Here is a 20,584-nt window from a genome sequence, read left to right as displayed (position 1 = left end):
CAGATCGCACGACGAGAAGGCATTGATCAGCTTGGTTTACCTCATGACTATGTGATATGAATTCAACACATTCTCACTCTCATCCTGTCAAATACATTGAAGTATAGGCCCGCTGCAGCCCTACTTTGGCATGTCAAAGTAACTTTCATATGTATCAGTTCATATTGCATGTAAAGATGATAGATAAAATTATTATTTTTAAATAAATCCTGCATAGGACAAATATACGCTCTTAAAGTAAATCAAGTATAATTGCTCCTCCACGCACACTGTGTCCTGTAGGCGCAGCAGATTCAGACTTCATCCGCTCGGCTCAGGAAGAAAAATCAGCCATCTCTCAGATCACTACAAATATCACAGGCTCTAAATCCAGAAATCACATTAAGCCTGGGAGGAACAGCGCGATCTACGGGAACAGGTATTACAGACCTGCTGAGTGATTTTTAACGCTTTATTTACGTCGACTTGTAAAATGACCGGATAACGTTAGTAGCACAGTGACCTAACATGAACACATCAAGACGTTATTTGATCAGAACAGTATTTAAATGACATTTACAAGGGTTTTAGTAGTGGCTAGAATTTGTAATGTGACATTTAAGGACGTGTGGTGTAATGTTAGACTAAAGCTGCTCTTTCGGCGTGCGTCTGCTAGTTGGATCTCAAGCTAGTTAGCCATGCTAGCCCCTCAGCATCAACGCATACACTTTAAATGTAATTTTACTGTGAGTAAAGGACATTTTAAGACATTGGTTCCTTTTTATACGCAAAAAAACACGAACGCAGTAAGGAAAGCCCATGGTTGTGATGATTATGTTGGTTGATTTTGTACAGCACCGTTAGCGAGCTGGCTAATGCTAAGCGCCTACTCGCTCAAACACATCAGCAGACGTGTGTTACAGGCTGGCAGAAGCTTTTTTACATCGCCAGGAGGTTTAATAGCTGTGCAGATGTTTGCAGCTGTCCTGTGTGGTTCATTACTGTATGTATTTTGGCAGAAGTACAGTTAGTCTGTCTGTCTGTGTCCAGCATGGCATTGTATTCATATTAATGACTGTCTGTAATGTTCAGTTGTTGTTTTTTTATTTATGATCAATATGCATCTTGTTTAAATGGCTGCATCTGTACATTTAATATTAAACCTTAACATTATCCAGTTGTATATGCTGAGAGACCGGACTGTCATGTGTCACATGTATAGAGATATTTGATGCAGACACACACACACATATAGATTTATACACATATAAAATGTGTGTAGAGTGATAAATATCAAGCTAAACCGCATATCTCCATTTAGCACCATCAAAACAGCTGATATCTCTCATACTTCAATTTAGAGGTTTGTAAGACCTGTCATCCAATACATGGTACAAAATTTCAGGCAGTTTACACTTATTTAATGGAACAAAATGCTTAACACTGGTAAATGTGTGTGCCAGTGTTGCTGTGCACTCCCAAATGTGCTCTTGGTGATCATGCATCCGTGCCACTAAACCAGATCTTTACTGAATAAAAGCTAGGAACGCCATTGCTGAAATGGGGGTTGAGGGGAGAATGTGCTAAACCACCCACACTCTCCCCCACCGTCTGCTTAGACAAGCTAAAATTAGGTCACCACCAGCCTACTGGGACACAACACCACCCCTCCCAGAACTGTTATGAATCTGAAAAGATGCTGTGTCTACATAACGCAGCCCCTTTTTTTGGTTTGGATTTGTTTTACCAAATTAAGAAAATTGATCTGTGTCCTAACCCCAGCATTCTGCTTCTTGTTTAATGACTTATCAGATTCCAAAGGAAAAATTTAGTGCTCCTGGATAAAAGTGCTTTACATCACATATGTCTAATCCTTGCTGACTACATCTGCTTTGTTTCAATAGGCTGTGGGAAAGCAACGGGCGTCAAAATCAGGTTGGCACACGCTAACCTAAAAACATTTAAGTTATTGTGAAAAATCATCGCCGTAGTGTTAGGGCGTAATAGATCATTACCAGGGTGTTGCATTGTGTTTGCTAGGGTGTTCTGGGTGGCTACTTACTACCAACCCAGCCACAAGCCTCTGTGATAATTTGGTCCCTATAAATGGCTCATTGTAAGTCTATGGGATTTTTTTGGCCTGCCAGGCAAACACTGATTGAATGAGCCACATCCGAGTCATGGTTTCTTAATTGCTCTGGAAGCTCTGCCTACTAATGGCCACCCAAATATATATTGCAAAAATATATTTCATTAGACGTCATACCATCCAGCCCTGTGATTGCGTGTGAATGTGTAGTTTCCACCCATACGTCATCAGCCTCTTGAATGAGTCAGCTCCTAATTTGATTGCGATGCATCAAGGTATTAATGGTTTTGGATTTCCACTTAAGAGACAAAGTGGGAGGAAAATGCATCCGTAAGCTTAAATGATCACAGCATACAAAGCTTCTTGAAATGGGAATGGACTACTTGACAGTAAATACGCCAAACTTGTCTGAAGATTCCAGGAAATGTTTCAAACGGGTTTTTTAAATCTTAATTAAATTGCTTTGAAATAAATAGCAGTGTATTGATTGCATTGTAATGGATGTCTTGTTTTCCCTTTCTTAAGGGGGATGTTCAGTCTTGCATCGTAAGGAAGCTCGCCTTGCCCACCTGACACATGAGGACGACTCATTGTACAGGGATCATGAGGGCTGTGCTTTCGTGAGGTATGAATGTACATTTCTTTTGAATGTTTCACACGATATAGTTGTAAGGAAAAAGTAATCCTTTAATGCTACTGTGTGTTATATAATCACTTGGATCATGCAAGTTTAATCAGACATGCATTTTAGTACGGTTTACTATATGTGTTTACTGTGTATATGTATTATGTGTATATAAATACTAGGGCTGTCAATCGATTAAAATATTTAATTTCATGATTGTCATGAGTTAACTCGCGATTAGTCACAATTAATCGCACATTTTTATTTGTTCTAAATGTACCTTAAAATACTTCTCAAGTTTTAATCAAATTAGTATTTTTCTAATCAACATGGGCATGGACAAATATGGATGCTTTATGCAAATGTATGTTTATTATTATTGAAACCATTGTCAACATAGAACATGAAGACTAGACATGTTTCAAAGGTCATAGATGTTTTTCAAAGAACTTGTTCATGTCTATTAGACACATGAAAAAAGAAATACCAGGTTCCCATTACTTCTCTTTCTTTGCACGGAGCAATTTACTTACACAAACCTGTTTGTCCTACTTGTCATCACTTCTTCTGAACATGCTAAGTGTACATATATTATTAGATTTGTTTGCCTCTCTGTGCCCACATACTGTATTTTGACGCAGCTAAAGTCTCAATAAAACTGTTTTCATTGATGTATTTAAGATTCAAGATTCAAGAGTTTTATTCGTCACATACACAATTATACAGAGTATAACCAGCAGTGAAATGTAGGTCAGGTCCGCTCCAAGGACAGTGCAATTATAAAGTATACAAATATTAAGAGAAGAAAAGTAGAAAAAAATAAAATAAAATAAAAAGATAGATAAAAAAATATAAATATAAATGTGCAGGTCAGTATGTTGTTGACTTAAATAGTACTAAGAGGAATGTGCAAAATAATGTGCAAAAAAGTTGTACAGGGTATATAATAGCAGCAATATGAGGTAGAGAAAAATTATGAATAGCTTATTGATATGGTGATATTTACATGGAGTCAAGTGATGTTATGACACAGAGTTAGAGTTTAGGAGCCTGATGGCCTCCTAAACTCTAACTCTGTGTCATAACATCACTTTATTTAACTGTTTCTGTTGTCAGACAACGGAATGAATATGAAATAGTGATTGAAATGCGACTCATTAAGACTACATAAAAAGCTCTCCCTTCCAAGATGTTAATCTGAACAAAAATCCTGATAATCGAGCAGCTGTCTGATGAAATCAAATACACATAAGATAAAGACAATAGCTGTGCTGTGATGTAAAATTAGAGAAGCAACATAATATCTGTTTAACTGAAATCGCTGCTCCTCTCCGCCGCTCGCGGAACAGAGCAGACACACAGAGAGATAGAAGTGTGTGAGTGCGATTGGAAAGCAAGATCTTGCGCGGCAGTACCAGCGAGTCTCAGAAACAAAATAAGGTTTGGGTGCTTTTTTGAAGGGGGAAAAAAGTCGCTAAAGGGGTCTGCAATGCCGTTAAGTTGGCAACACTGTGCATCTCCATTTCTCCAACTACAGGGTAGGCCACGGGTCAAACAGAAAATACACGCTGTGTTAATCGCGCATTAATAAAATTAGTGCCGTTAAAATGAATTTGCGTTAACTTTGACAGCCCTAATAAATACACATGTATATATTGAGGAAAATATGTTAGATTCATATATAAAATATTTGTGTGTGTATATATATATATATATATATATATATATATATATATATATATATATATATATATATATATATTATAGACAGTACACACACATATAGTATGTAAACATAAACCTTTATTTTGAATGCAATTAATTTTTGCAGCCCTACTGAAAACATTCAGATAAATTCAAAATATGGTGTAGCAGTCTCTTTAAATGGAAATGATTGTCAGAAATGTGTGTAGATTTTGTTTATGTAGTGATTATCGTAAATATCTACTTCCGTTCTCTGTTTGCTTGCTGCCAAGTGATACAGTCACAAGCAATCATGGTGTTTTTAAAGTTAAATATACAGCTAAATGGAAGCTGATTTTCCTGCAATAACATTTCATTATAGAAAAATAGAAACCGACTGACAAAATGTCTTGATGCTTGTCACAGCTGGTTAGGACAAAAAATGATTATAGGTGATGTTTTTTGTTACTTGTCATTTTGATTGTGTCACACCTGGTTTTGGACACTTAACTGATTAATGTTCGCCTTCCATTTTGCAGTTTCTCAAAATGAAGTCAGAAAAGAGGTGAAATTTCTATTCTTGCATTGTTAATCTTAATTCAGTCTCTAGGCCACTCAAAATGCTTTCCCGTTATGCTGGGTTACTAATGGTGCTTTTCCACTGCGTGGTACGACTCTGCTCGGCACGGCTCAGAACGGCACGGCACGGCTCAGTTCGGCTTGGATTGTGTTTCCACTGCAGTTTAGTACCGCTTTAGAGTGGGTGGGATTATTCACGTGTCGTTATAGTCGTGCCGCCTCTACTGCCGTGACTCCTGAAAAACTTTTTGATTCTGCGTCACTCCATCACGCTCTCGCTGGATCCGATCCTTGGCTATCAACGAGAGGAACATCTGTACTTCCTCAACAGACAACGAAACAGCCATTTTTTGGTTGTTTAAAAAAAGGTGTGCTCTTTCAAAACAGTTGCGTTCAATCCTTCGCTGGCTGTGCCGATTTAAATCTAGTGGGTCTGTTGTGTCTCGTGCCGCAAGTTGAATGACATAGGCAGTGACGATTTTCTCCAGCCAATCAGTGATTAGCAGAGTTTACACGTCATGTTTTGGTAACGGTACGGCTCGCTTGGAACCTCGGCCGAGGTGGTACTAAAAAAACGTACCAGGTACTGTACCCAGTGGAAAACCCCTCAAAAGTGAGCTGTACTGAACCGTACCGTGCTGTACCATGCAGTGGAAAAGCGCCATAAGTGGGCCGCCACACTTCACAGTGGACCCATATTTTTTTGACAGCACATTAGTAATCTCATACAAGCATACACGCAAACACACAGACATTGCATTTTTCACTTGAGAGAGCTGTGTAGACCTAGTGGCTCTACAAAGAACAAAAAGAAGGTCATCTTTGTACAGGAAATGCGATCACGTTACGTCTGTATAGTAGCAGGACATTGAGTGCCTCCATGTTCAGCTCAAAATGCCATGTTCATTAAACCTCTATCATTTTACTTTTAGTGCATCTAAGGAGTTTTTTTATATTTAATCTGAAACCTACATTAAAGCAAATACCACAAAGGAACTCAGATAATACATTGGTTAAAATCTTTTTGAGGCCTGCTTTCACATTTCTTCTGTTCTTGTGCTGCTTTTAGTGTTCAGCTAAAAATGGCCAACAGAAGCTATAAGTTTTTAGTTTCATCCTGTTGTACTTCCAGTTCTTCTCATGCATCGCTGTCTCCGAGGCAGTTGTACCGGCTGAGTTCTCACAACACTCTCTTCCTGCCTGCTTCATTTCAGATATCAAAGGATTCTGGTAATGTGCCATGGGGTACGACGTCACCAGGTTCCAAGGAGAGGTGGACGAGGATCTGTTATGTCCCATCTGCAGCGGGGTGCTGGAGGAGCCAGTGCAGGTCGATATTTATTTTCATTCAACTGCAACATCCTTCCTAGAACACCTTGAGAAAGTGACAGAGACAACACTGAGTTATCATTGCTCCAAGATCATTGTGTGAATGTTTGACAAGGGTCCAAAATGATCATTTTGTAAAAATATTTAGGGAATTGAGGAAATTTACATGCTCTACTTTAAAAATAAAATAAAGTACACGCACAATGTTCAGTTAATACATTTAATTATAAAACTATTATTACAGTTATTTAAATTATTATTATTATTATTAAATTATTTCAGTAATATTAATAAAATATTATTATTATTTATTAAAACCAATGATAATAGTAACACAATAATATAACAATAATACTTTATTATTAAATCAGTTATTTGATTAATTATTAATAAAAAAAAAATTATTGTTAATAATAACATTAACAATAGTAAAATGACAACAATATTAATGCTCTATTTTTATTGTTGTTATTGGTAAAGTTGTTTTATTAATTTTCTTATATAAATTACTACCTTTGCCAGTGGATTTCTTTTGCTCCCCCCCCCCACACCCCTTTTTTTTTTTTTTTTTTTTTACATTACACAGTGCAAAATGTCTGAAAAATGCACTTCTTCAAGAAAAGTCAGTAGGCACTGAGTTCAGGTTACACCCTGATCAATCTGTCTGTTCTCTCAGGCCCCGCATTGTGAGCATGCTTTCTGTAACGCCTGCATCACACAGTGGTTTGCACAGCAGCAGATCTGCCCTGTGGACCGCACCGTGGTGACTCTTGCCCATCTTCGACCCGTTCCCCGAATCATGCGTAACATGCTTTCCAAGCTGCAGATCTCCTGTGATAACGCCGGCTTCGGCTGCACAGCCACCCTTCGGCTCGACCAGCTGCAGTCACATCTCAAGGACTGCGAGCACAACCCTAAACGACCTGTCACGTGTGAAGAAGGCTGCGGGTATCTACCATATTTATCTAGTTCTCCCTTAACCCACTCATGTGCTGTATGGATGTGTTTGACTGTAGTTCCATGGTTCACTGCTTTCTCAGTGTCTTTTTCAGCTCAGCATCACACTTTTGTTGTTTTTTTAATGCAAGAATACATCCTGTATGAAAAGCCCTTGATTGTCTTCAATGGTTGTTTGACATTTTAATCACATTTGCTTTTTTACTCTGCAGGCTAGAAATGCCCAAAGATGAGATGCCCAATCACAACTGTATTAAGCACCTACGCAGTGTGGTGCAGCAACAGCAGACCAAGATTGCAGATCTAGAGAAGACTGCAGCTGAGCACAAGCACCAACTTGCAGAACAGGTCAGACCTGTGTTTTATGTTTTATCATGAGGCTGCGTAAATGTCACTGTCGTGATGTCATGTGAATTTATTTGAATTTAACATCTTGGATTCTCTGCTCTGATCAGCACGCACCACACTGTTTTTAATATTCGAATTATTTCTGTTATTCAGAAACGTGACATCCAGCTCCTGAAAGCTTACATGCGAGCCATACGAAGCGCTAACCCTAACTTACAGAACCTGGAGGAGAGCATAGAGTACAATGAGATCCTAGAGTGAGTGAAATGTTCTTCTCATATATCTTTCAGTGGATATTTTTCAGATATTTTTGATGACTAGAAAGTTCAAAAAGAACATTTATTTGAAATCGAAATCTTTAAAAGTCTCTTTTGTCACTCTTTTTAATCAGTTTAATGCATCCTTGCTTGATAAAAGTATTTATTTACTTTTTTATTTTATTTTATATCATACTGACACCAAACTGTTGAACTCCAAAGTTATATATACATTTGTACATATATCTACAGTATATATATTTATAATATATTTGTGAAAATAAGGTTAAGGCCATAGTTATTTGTATTGTGTTGTGGGTAAAATGTAAGTCTACTGTGCAAACTACGAGTATGTAAATTACTTATGAATACTGATAAGTTACTGTTGAATAAGTAAATAATGCTGATTCCATAATTGCTAATGTGAATTTAGGGGTCGACCGATTATCGGCCTGGCCGATTATTGGCACCGATATTAAGAATTTTTGTGATGATCGGTATCGGTCTTTTTCGAAACCGATGTGCCGATAAATTTATTTAATTTTGAAGCGCGCTATTTGGCTCTGATGCTCTGATGCAGCCTGTCGGAACTCACCACTCTGTGGCCTAGAGCAGTCTCCGCCCACCGCGCATCTGATTTGTTGAGAGTCAGGAGTCGACCAATCAACGTGGAAGACTAAAAGCACTCTCTTACACCGAAAGCGCTTGCTAACTGGTGCTGCTTCATCACGCATCAGTTCTCTCTCAAAGGCAGCAGCAGATGTTGCTCAAGTTGCAATAAATTACAATCCACTGCACTGAAATTGTAAAAACCTCAATATTATCTATTTATGGTTTCCGAGATGGAATCGCGGAATCGCGGAATCCAGTCATATAAATAGCATTTACTGTATAACGCGGAGTCACGGAATTAGTCAAAGTTTGGATGAATTAATCAAAAGTAGGTCAGTACACTTAAATCGACTCACAATATGGACTATCTGTAAACATTAAGCTGCAAAAAGACTATTTAAATATGAATTCTGCATGTTCGGCGTGTCTCTGTATATGTGAACGGCACAGACGCGCGGTTTTGACACACACACACACTGAAGTGCGCGACGCTTGCGGTGTTTTCCGCATCTGCCATGTCACTAAATGAGGACATAAATATATGAACATCATCCCCAGAACTGCTTTGAGAGTTACTTCATGAGCATTTGACTGTTTCGTTTGAGTAAAACAATCGTCATATCATAAATAGGCTACAGAAACTTAAGAGGTCCTCATGGCAACCCGTCAAAATAAAAGTTCGGTTTATTTACTAATACTACTACAATTATTACAACTTTTGTTTAAAAGAACAATCACACAATACGCTATTTCTTCCATGTTTTAATTTTAATAGTAAACCCATTTGTTTGCCAAATTTGAGTTTAACTCTCATTTGATTAAAAAATTTAAAGTTTTATGCCTTCATTTGCACTGCACTGTAAATGAAAACTAATGGAAATTACTGTCACATAGGCCAAGATTAGGATGACGGAAATTGGGACATTTCAATAGGCTATTGAACCAAGTGAGCCTATAACAGGCTATTAGTGTTATAGTTTCATTAAAATAGTTGCGGTCTTCTTCACAACTTCTACAATGGAGCTATGAAGACAATTAAATTATTTACACTTATTATATACATTGCACTTTTTTAATTAATAAATTGATGTGCATTAGATGATGAATTGAATAGTCCCCTCTTGTAGGTTATGATTTAGTCAACCGAAAATAATTAATGAAGAATTATGAGAGGTTATGCTATTACACATACATTTCTAACATGTAAATTATTGAAGCCAAATACTTACATTTCCCCAAGCTGTTTAGCTTTAGTATTTAGTATCCATGGGCTTAATCATGAAGCATACAGTGGCCCCACTTTTAACTCGCTCTCTTATATATTACCCTTATTGTAGATGGATGCATGGGGGAAGACAAGAGTAAGAAGTGCAACCAACACTAGGGAAGGCCATTTTTGTCAGAGCCCTTGTTATTCTTAATTTTGACATTCATTTTCATTTTTACACCAGACATATATATCGGTTCAATATATTGGTTATCGGTCTACTTGGTCTGTAATAATCGGTATCGGCCCTGAAAAACACATATCGGTCGACCCCTAAATGTGATGACTCTCAAACTAACCACTCTTGTTTGGCCACAGGTGGGTGAACTCTCTCCAACCTGCTCGCGTGACCCGCTGGGGAGGAATGATCTCCACACCCGATGCTGTCCTCCAGGCCGTCATCAGACGATCGCTCATAGACAGTGGATGCCCTTTGTCGATCGTTAATGACCTCATCGAGAATGCCCACGAGCGTAACTGGCCCCAAGGCTTGGCCACGCTGGAGACGCGGCAGATGAACCGCAGATATTACGAAAACTATGTGGCCAAGCGCATTCCGGGTAAGCAGGCCGTGGTGGTGATGGCCTGTGAGAACCAGCACATGGGTGAAGATATGATTCTGGAGCCGGGGTTGGTTATGATCTTCGCTCATGGCGTTGAGGAGATCTTATAGTCTGTACATAGGTGGGTGCCAATGATGAAAAGCAGAAAGGGGTATACAGAGACTGAATTGATTCCCCCCTCTAAAAAATTCTGTTCATCCCACTAAAAATATCAAGACCTCTTCGGCAGTTGTTACCTCAAATTTTAAGGAAAGACACAGGCAGAGAAAGCTCTCCGCTCGTGGACCTCCAGCATTCCCTATTCTCTTTGCCTTAAATGGACATTTTTCAAAAAGTGGACCCTAATGACATAAACCAACTTGAAACATTATCAGGGACGATGGTACACGTATGTTTTAACATTAACATTGAAATCAAAAGGATTTGAAGTGATGTCTAATTTCCCCTTTAACATTTATTTCCCTCTTGAGAGCAAATATGTGTCACTCGCAGCTTAAGACAAGATTCTTGTAAATACAGATGATAAAGAGATATAGACAAATAATGCTATCTGTTCTTGTTCTAATAGAGTAGTGGACATTTTGCTGTCTTCATCTCAAGTTTGCTATTTAGAGTAGAGTGTTTTAACTACCATTGGATCTCAATCTTTCTTTCTTTTTTCTCAATAGAGCTATGATTAAAGTATGCTAGATAAAGAAATCTGCTCGGTGTTTGCACTGTGTGGTGAGTGGAAAAACAAGATGTCATGAATCTCGTTTTGTGAAGATGTTTGTTTTTCTTGAGTGGAAACAGTGATGGTGAGGATATATATGACAGAAATCAACAGCTGATTTGATGCCTTTTATTCCACTCATTCAATTAAATTTTCTTCAGAAATAACTTTTTTATTTTCTACTGACAACACTGGCTATTACACTATTATCAATCAGAACCCGAGTTTTCTTCTTTAAGATGGTCTTTGTGACCTCAGTTTTTTGTCTAGTAGTTTCACCATATGCGAACCCATAAATGATGGATGAAAAGCTTATGAATCAATATGAAGTATAAAAACATTGTGAAAAATGACCAACTTACCGCTGATGTAAAACATGATGTCTGTGGAATCTCCTGCAGATGCTCAACCATATCTGGACCTTTTTACTGTGGTTTACATCAGAACTATTTTTATCCATCATTTGCCACAGCACCTCTTGATGAATTTCAAATAATAAAGAGAGATGGAATGGTTGAATGTTTGTGTATATTGTGCAATTGACTCCTGGATAAGTGGATAAGAATTTATTTAGCATATTTTACATACCTTCGTTGTACATAATTGATTTAAGAATCAGTTTAATTTGTGTTGTACGATAGTTGTCTCTGCAACCGAAGTGTTTTATTGTGTTGTATGCACATCGTGCTGGCTCTTTTTTGTTTTTGTTTTTTTTGTTGTTGTCGTGGCGCGGGCACCAAAAATGTAAATTCAGCGATTCTGAAATGTATCTTCAGAGCAATTGTGTGTCATCTGCTTCAGTATTACATAGACCTGAATGCTCATTGCGTTGTTTACAGTAGCTTTTTTGCAAATGTTGTTCAGTGAGCTGAAAACTAAGGACCGAGAATGTTTTACTCTGCAATATTCAGCCAGGTCTGTGTGAGAATTAGGGAGAAATGTCTGTGAACTTTGCCTTATCACACTTCATTCGATGCTTCACTGCATGATCGCTGTGTAATGTCACATGACTTCTCTGCACATCGTCTCACAATCGCACCCTGAAGCTGGAGAGATTAAACATGACCCAGTGTGTTTCACTTCTTGGTTCTGATGGATCTGATCACCTTCCGTATCATTCATAAAAATCATCATCTGTTACTGGACACGCAAGACTTTCTTGACTCAGGTTTTATCATCTGATTACAGGGATGAAACGTTCCAAGAGCTCATGTTTCCCGCTGCAGCATTGTCCGTGGATGTGGCATTCTTCTATTTGTTTGTTTTTGTCTTTTATTCTTGCTTTTGTGCTGTGGGTTACTGACAGAATATGAATAAATATCAATGATTTTGCAATACGACACCAGAGTCTTTGTTTTTATTAATAAGATGGTAGCAGGAACATCTTTGTTGGTTGTTGTTTACATCAGCTGTTTTAAAAAAAGACCAATGCAATGCAAACCAGAGCTTACTTCCTCTTGTTTTTGCTGTTTTTCCTCTCTTCTACCACAGAATGTCACTAAAGTGCAATTTAACTGCTAAAATGAAAAGTCCTAAGAGTTTTAAAGTACTACTGTTACCATGTGCCATCATTTTGAGCTGAATTAACATATTATGGCTATTTGGTGACTAGTCACTTCTATCTGCTGATCTCTGTTCAGTGTTTTGAGGCCAAACAGCTTACATACTCATGCATGCAGGAATAATCCTCCTGTTGTTGGTATTTTCTTTGACCAGCCTGTAGCCACTAATGCAGCAAGTCATTTTAATCCAGCCCATTATAGTACCAGTGAGGATAGGAATGTCACATTGTTTTTCCAGCAGCTCTCAGTACCAACTTCTGCTCCACACGAAACACAATAACTGCTCACTCTTTTGGTAATAATAATCTTTTATGGCTTTGTGCATTGCATGTACAGTATGTACAGTCAGGTCTGGAGTATTTGACGCTGACAGATTTTGTGCTTTTGCCTTTATACTCCACGACAATGGATTTGAAATAAAACAATCAAGGTGTGATTAAAATGCAGACTTTTAGCTTTATTTTAAGATGTTCCACAAGAATGACATTTATCATTTAGGATTTACAACCACTTTAGGCAAAGTACCTCCATTTTATTGGACAATTGTAAATATTAGCACAATTCTAATACTTGGGTGAAAATCGTTTGCAGTCAATAACTGCCTGTAGTCTGGAGCCCATGGACATCACAAAATTCTGAGTTTCCTCCCTGGGGATGCTTTGCCAGGTCTTGACTGTTGCCACCTTGAGTTGCTGATTGTTTGCGGGTCTTTCTGCCTTCAGTAACAGAAAAGCATGCTCTATTGGATTGAGATTAGGTGACTGACTTGGCCATTGAAGAATATTCCATTTCTTTGCCTTGAAAAAGTCTTGAGTGAGCCCGTTCCATTGGCAGCAATGTATGCCCATGTTTGACAGTTGATGTGGTGTGCTTTGGATAGTGAGCTGTTCCTTTCTTTCACCATTATTTTCTCTTCCCATCAGTTTGGTACAAGTTCATCTTGGTTCCATCAGTCCAAAGAATCTTATTCCAGAACATGGGAGGCTTTTTTAGATGTTTTCTGGCAAAGTCTAATCTTGCATTCCTGTTCTTGAATGTTACCAGTGGTTTGCACCTTGTCGTAAACCCTCTGTATTTACATCCATGAAGACTTCTCTTGATTGTAGATTTTCACAATGATGTGCCTCCTCCATAGTATTCCTGATTTCTGTTGATGTTATGAAGGGGTTTTTCTTCACCAAGGAAAGGATTCTGCGATCATCCAGTTTAATTGTTTTCAGAATCAGAATCAGAATCAGAAAGAGCTTTATTGCCAATCCGTGGTCTTCCAGGCCTTTTGATGTCGTTGAGCTCACCCATGCTTGCTTTCTTCTTAATAATGTAGCCAGCTGTTGATTTAGCTACACCTAAAGCCTGAGACACACTGCACAATTTCTGATTCGCCACGATTGTTTCACAATGCCAATCTTTCATCTGGGACAGACGAAAATCGAGCAGTGTGTCTCAGGCTTAAGGTTTTTGCTTTCTCTTATAGATTTGTGTTGTTTTTTTCAGCTTAATGACGGCCTCCTTCACTTTCATCAATATCTCCTTGGACTTTATATTGGTAGCACCATTCAAACAGCTTTAATTTGATACCTCATATCAACTCCGAATATTTTAGTAGCTTAATTTGTCTTGAAGTAACGAGGGAATGGACAGCACCTGGTGTACGTTTCCCAAAAGCATCGTTAGCTATATGGTTGTTAGTTCCATTGAACTCTATTGGTAGCAATGGAACTTGCGACCATAGTTCCTTTTTGGAAACTCTTGTCAATTAACCTCCTTTTAGTCAACTCCATGAAGGCGAACACAGAGAGAATGAGGAGGAGCTTCTTCCCGCAGGCCATTCGGAGTCTAAACCACTCTCCACTCTAATCACATCACCCCACACTTCCACTTTGCACATTTTTCAAGTACAATCTGCACTAATTTGTAGAAGGTTACGAAAGGATAAATGAGTGGGACTTACATACCATTTGTCTTTGTCTTTAGTATCCTTTTACTCACTTATACACTTTACTGCACTGCACAGCACAGCACACGGACACTTTATCACTGACATACACTTTACTTTTTATAGAATCTATATAGAATCATATTCTATTTTTTATTCTCATATCTATTTGTTATTTTATTTTATTGCTAGTTTATTCTGTATATATGTTTACTGTACTTTTTCTATTTGTATTTTTGTAAACTTGAGGTTTTTCTTAATTTTGTTGGACAATTTGTTGGACAGTCGTACAATACATTTCACTACATGTCGTACTACGTATGTATATGTATGTGACAAATAAAATTTGAATTTGAATTTGATTTGAACTGTCCAAATACTATTGAGCCCCTGAAAATGGAGGTACTTTACTTAAAATGGCTGTAACTCCTAAATGGTAAATTTCATATTTTTGTGGAACCTCGTAAAATAAAGCTAAAAGTCTGCACTTCAATTTCATTTTGATTGTTTTATTTCAAATCCATTGTAGGGGTGTATAAAAGCAAAAGCACAAAATCTCAGTCAGTGTCCAGATCTGACTGTATATCTATCCATACATCCATTCACTCATCATTATATCTGTCTGTCTGTCCGTCCGTCCATCCATCCATCTAGTTAGGATTTAATTCTGATAAAAACCAGTTAAACAGTTTTGTTTCATGTCTCCCTAATAAAGGAAATGGTCCTTAATCCCTTTCAAAAAAGTAAGGATTTGATTGGAGCTTTACAATCTGGTACCACAAATTCCTGTATCAGTTAATCAGGCATTTGGCAATCAAATATATTGCAGTTTAATTATGTGATAACTGTTAAAGCAATTACACAATCTAAAAGTACAGATATAAATACAATCACTCAGATGCCAAACATCATACTGAAAATGATGGCATTTGATGATGCCACTTCTAATAATTTAAATGTCACACCACCCTGTTAATTGTCCATGTGTAATTAAAAATGTAATAAGTGCATATCTATCTATCTATCTATCTATCTATCTATCTATCTATCTATCTATCTATCTATCTATCTATCTATCTATCTATCTATCTATCTATCTATCTATCTATCTATCTATCTATCTATCTATCTATCTATCTATCTATCGTTAGTGTGCTCGATGAGAAGCAGTTCATACACACACACACACACACACACACAATCAATCAATCTGATCAAAGTGCATCGCTCAGCTCAGACACATGAGTGCGGGCGGTGCTATGACTCTATGGGAGTGTCACTACAGTTAGGCGTGTTCACTTCACTGTCAGTTCTCCACCGGACAAACACAGCTAAACGCTTTCTCACAGACGAAACTGGTTCTGCCTCCGTCGCCACTTATTTATTCATTTTCTAAGCGCTGAAGCAGTTTTCGAAGTGCATCTGACACTGGCGATTTTGCTCTTGGCGTCTATTTTAAAGATAAGACAGAATCACTAACCGGGTGCTGCAGACCTCAAGATATTAAGGTAACGCCAACACTTATTTATTTTTGCGGTAAAATTAGTGACTTTTAGAGAAGTGACGACCGTTTAAACAGTAATAGTGGTTTTGTACTGTATCGCATTTCGTTTTTATGCATGATTTCTTACGGTAGAGACTCATAAGGTTGCGTCTCAAAACCTCTGACTGTCCAAAAAGCGTGTTCGAACGTTTGTATAGATGCCCAGAATGCGGTCTAGTTGGGAATCGTTAGGAATTTAATGATTCTAAATTCGATTCGTCTTGACGAGTTCGGTTCCATAGCGGTTCCATTTAGAATTCCTTTCTTTTAGTACTTTGACGAAGAGATTTTTTTAAAAGACCCTTACTGCCCTCAACAGTTGTTAGGAAATGATAAGACAGTTCCAGCTTTCTGTGCGTTTAACAAATGCACAGAAATTAATTTAATACAATTTTATTGCGAAAGGTATTGTTTACATAGACTTTTAATGGCTTTTCACAGACTTTTACTGAGGCAGCACAAATGCAGTCCGATAACTGGTTCTAAATACTAAATACACACTAAACCAACAAAATGTGATGATAACATATTAGTTCTTAATTTTTATAAAAAATAATTCAATATGTTTATCTCAAATTCAGTTGTCATAACAGTCAATAATTCGTGATGTTAACATAACATAATGATGAAATTATTAAGTTGCGGTTCAGTAAATGAGCTCCTGATTCGTAAGTGTTTTTGATTTACAAAAAGAATCGGTTCATTAGATTCATTCTTTTGACAGGCAGCCTGCTTGGGTCGCACCGGCGCTGTATGTTTATGATTCATTAAAAAGAACCGGTTCATATGAGTCATTTGTTAGGGAAACGGAGTACTGTTTGCTGTTTGTTTCGGACTGTAAATTCAGTAGTATTGCGGTGAATAGTAGTGCAGGAAACATCATCAGAATTGTTTTTAGCACGCCGTTCTAAATAAATGCTTCGGTTTAGGCATTTTAGTGAGCTAAAGATAGACAGCTCACTAGATTTTGAGACACAGCCTAGCTGTTCGATTCTCAGTCATGTTTTGTAATGCACAGCCCAGTCTATTTTTAATTGTACCGGTTAACTGCAGGTTGGTGGTTTTCCTCTTTGCTTCGAAGTTTTTGACTCGGGTTGTTGTGAGATGTTTTGTTTTTCTCTTTTACTGAACTTTGCATGGACTGTGGATCCTGAGTCATACTGTCAAGTGCTTGGAAACTTAAAGAAGGTGGTTTTGGAAGTTTTTACTATTTAAAAATACACAGGCTTGGTTCTCCAATGTAGCCTACTTCACAGAATACCATGCTGAAAAAAAAAACAGCTTAAGGTGTTTTGCTGGTCTTGGGTGGTTTAGGATGGTCTAACTGGTCTCCCAGTTTGAGTAGTCTAATCTGGGTTAAGGTGGTCTCCCAGTCTGACCAGCCAAAAAAGTTACCCATACCCCTTCATAATCGTCAAATCAATGTGGTTTAAGATTATTTATTCAGCAGTGTACCATGACACTAAATATTACCTTTTCTGCTTTTTATGCATCAATGTGTTATTTGACACATTTAGCTCATCTGATTAAATACTTGCTGCATTCTCTGGATTTTTCGCATGAATTGTTTATTTTACTGTTATCTCTTCACTAGGTTGCTAAATGCGTGCATTAATCTATACTGTTTTAGTAATGCAGCGTTTACGTAAATATTAATTTCAACGTCCTTCCATATACTGTGAACTGATTATGTAATTTAAATTCATCCTGTTTCATCACCATAAGCGATTCCAACTCTTCCAGTTCGACAGGCATCATATTTATAACTGGAAGCATTTTGTCACATAGTTCGAGTCATGACATGAGTCACGACAGTTGAAGCAAAGGGTTTTTAAGTGTTCTTTCAGTTCCCCTGCATTTACACCTTTTTGCCAAATTACTTTCAAAGTCAGTCATTCTTGTTTTTCCACTCTTGTTTCTGCTGTCTTGACCAAAGCGTATCTGTCTCAGTGCAACATGCCTATATTTTAGTTTGCGGTTTTGTAATTCTGACTTGTATTTGAAAGCCTATACTAAATTTGTGGATGTCCTAATTTAGTCCCACATTCTCTCCGGAGCTCTTGTCTTAGTTTACCTGATAATGGTAACTCATTCTCTGAGGAATCTCTAGCCTTATGGGCTTGGCTAGAAAATCACAGGGTTGGTTTACTGTCTTCCCAGTAATCTCGTGCTTTTATAACTCATGAGCCAAGCAGTGAAAACTGGACTCAGGAATAGCCCGTTTTCCTAAATCTCAATCGTGATCTAACCATGATTATGCAACAGAAACAGACAAAGGTCTAGCTTTGTGAATGGAATGTTGGTCAATATTCACTTCACCACAAATTTCCTCGCTTTTAACAGAGCAAATAGTAAGTACTAATTTCTTATAAGTGAGGGAACAAAAACTGGATATTGCTGATCCAAACAGCTTGTGTATTCTCATATTTCCATTCAGTGGTCAGTAAAACACCACCATGTTCATTGGCTTTTAACAGATTTATAAGAATATCAGGGCTGCAGACAAAAAAAGATGAGGACATGAAGCAGCCAAATCAAATTAAGTCTCACAAATGTACTACAAAAACAAGCACATCACAGTATTGGTTCCTAGTTGTTAATGAAGAATCACTTTTCTTTTACAATAACAAAAAGTGATTCATTGTTCAGTCAAGGAGCTTTTCAGAACGATGAGCTTCGTAAAAATCGATGTGTTTCAGAAAGGCGCGGCAAAGAGGAGCAACAATAATGTGTTTTTGAACATTAAACCGTGTAAACACATTGCATTACACCAAATACACAAAATAATGTTATTTTTAGCATCGTCATATGACCCCTTTAAAATAAAATTATTTTATTATAATTTATCTTAAATACACAATTTTTATTGTAAGTGTAATATTGTATTAGTAAAATAAAATATATTAGTACAATTCTGGGTTAAAAACAACCCAACTTGGGTTATTTGGCAACCCATCGCTGGGTAAATATTGGACAGAACACATGCTGGGTTATTTTGACCCAGCTGGTTTGGTTAATGTTTTTACCCAACATGCTGGGTTGTTTTATTTAAGTCAACTATTGTTTAAAAATTATTATATTGCTGCCTTAAAATGGCAACAGCAATAATCAAAAGGTGAATATTTTTCATTAAGCAGGAACACATGGACAAAATACAAGACAAATTGAATTTTGTTGGGTGAATACAGCATACAGGTGCATCTCAATACATTAGTGTCGTGAAAAAGTTCATTTTTTCTTGTAAGTTATTTCAAAAAGTGAAACTTTCATATATTTAAGATTCATTACATGTAAAGTAAAACATTTCAAAAGTTTTTTTGTTTTAATTTTGATGATTAGCGCTTACAGCTCATGAATGTCAAAAATCAGTATCTCAAAATATTAGAATATTTACATTTGAGTTTCAATTAATGACCATCCCTACAGAATAAATTCCGGGTATCTCTTGTTCTTTGAAACCACAATAATGGAGAAGACTGCTGACTTGGCAATGATCCAGAAGACGAACATTGACGCCCTCCACAAAGAGGGTAAGTCACAGAGGGTCATTACTGAGCGGCTGTTCACAGAGTGCTGTATCAAAGCATATTAAATGCAAAGTTGACTGGAAGGAAGAATTTGGGTAAGAAAAGGTGCACAAGCAACAGGGATGGCTGCAAGCTTGAGAATACTGTCAAGCAAAGCTGATTCAAACACTTGGGAGAGCTTCACAAGGAGTGGACTGAAGCTGGAGTCAGTGCATCAAGAGTCACCACGCTCAGACGTCTTCAGGAAAAGGGCTACCAAGCCACTTCTGAACCAGAGACAACATCAGAAGCGTCTTACCTGGGCTGTGGAGAAAAAGAACTGGACTGTTGCTCAGTGGTCCAAAGTCCTCTTTTCAGATGAAAGTAAATTTTGCATTTCATTTGGAAATCAAGGTCCCAGAGTCTGGAGGAAGAGTGGAGAGGCACAGAATCCATGTTGCTTGAAGTCCAGTGTGAAGTTTCCACAGTCAGTGATGATTTGGGTTGCCATGTCATCTGCTGGTGTTGGTCCACTGTGTTTTCTGAAGTTCACAGTCAACGCAGCCATCTACCAGGAAATTTTAGAGCACTTCATGCTTCCTTCTGCTGACAAGCTTTATGGAGATGCTGATTTAATTTTCCAGCAGGACTTGGCACGTGCCCACACTGCCAAAAGTACCAAAAGCTGGTCAGGGACCATGGTGTTACACTGTGCTTGATTGGCCAGCAAACTCGCCTGACCTGAACCCCATAGAGAATCTATGGGGTATTGTCAAGAGGAAGATGAGAGACACCAGACCCAACAATGCAGATGACCTGAAGGCCGCTATCAAAGCAACCTGGGCTTCCATACCACCTCAACAGTGCCACAAACTGATCACTTCCATGCCACACCGAATTGATGCAGTAATTCATGCAAAAGGAGGCCCAACCAAGTATTGAGTACATATACAGTAAATGAACATACTTTCCAGAAGGCCAACAATTCACTAAAAATTGGTCTTTTTTTTTATTGGTCTTATGAAGTATTCTAATTT

The 20,584-nt window shown here is 37.8% G+C and overlaps 2 protein-coding genes across 7 annotated transcripts in view; both read left to right on the top strand.

Moving 5' to 3' along the window:
- Positions 1-262: 262 nt before the first annotated feature.
- LOC306860808 (E3 ubiquitin-protein ligase NRDP1) lies at positions 263-12,341 on the top strand. Of its 3 annotated transcripts, XM_079402743.1 has the most exons (8): positions 263-418; positions 2,594-2,693; positions 4,916-4,941; positions 6,170-6,285; positions 6,961-7,232; positions 7,454-7,589; positions 7,743-7,846; positions 10,044-12,341. In XM_079402743.1, the coding sequence occupies exons 4-8, from the start codon at positions 6,196-6,198 to the stop codon at positions 10,396-10,398; spliced, it is 957 nt and encodes a 318-aa protein (XP_079258869.1). In that variant the 5' UTR covers positions 263-418; positions 2,594-2,693; positions 4,916-4,941; positions 6,170-6,195; the 3' UTR covers positions 10,399-12,341. The 3 variants fall into 3 exon arrangements, with proteins under 3 accessions (XP_079258869.1, XP_079258868.1, XP_079258870.1); XM_079402742.1 differs by lacking the exon at positions 4,916-4,941 and having other exon boundaries at positions 267-418; XM_079402744.1 differs by lacking the exons at positions 263-418; positions 4,916-4,941 and having other exon boundaries at positions 2,646-2,701; positions 6,179-6,285.
- Positions 12,342-15,791: 3,450 nt separating this feature from the next.
- The window catches only part of dgkaa (diacylglycerol kinase, alpha a), a 28,496-nt gene continuing 23,703 nt past the window's right edge, over positions 15,792-20,584 (top strand). For 2 of the 4 annotated variants that reach the window (XM_079401964.1, XM_079401963.1), the window contains exon 1: positions 15,826-16,006. The gene's annotated coding sequence lies outside the window, so the exon portion shown is untranslated. Of the gene's footprint in view, positions 16,007-20,584 lie in introns of all 4 variants that reach the window. The other 2 variants (XM_079401962.1, XM_079401965.1) reach the window with 2 other exon arrangements.

Source organism: Barbus barbus (assembly GCF_936440315.1).
Source record: "Barbus barbus genome assembly, chromosome: 41".
NCBI classification, from domain to species: Eukaryota; Metazoa; Chordata; class Actinopteri; order Cypriniformes; family Cyprinidae; genus Barbus; species Barbus barbus.
The sequence above is the reverse complement of the archived record's forward strand: the minus strand, read 5'-3'. Positions and strand labels throughout refer to the sequence as shown.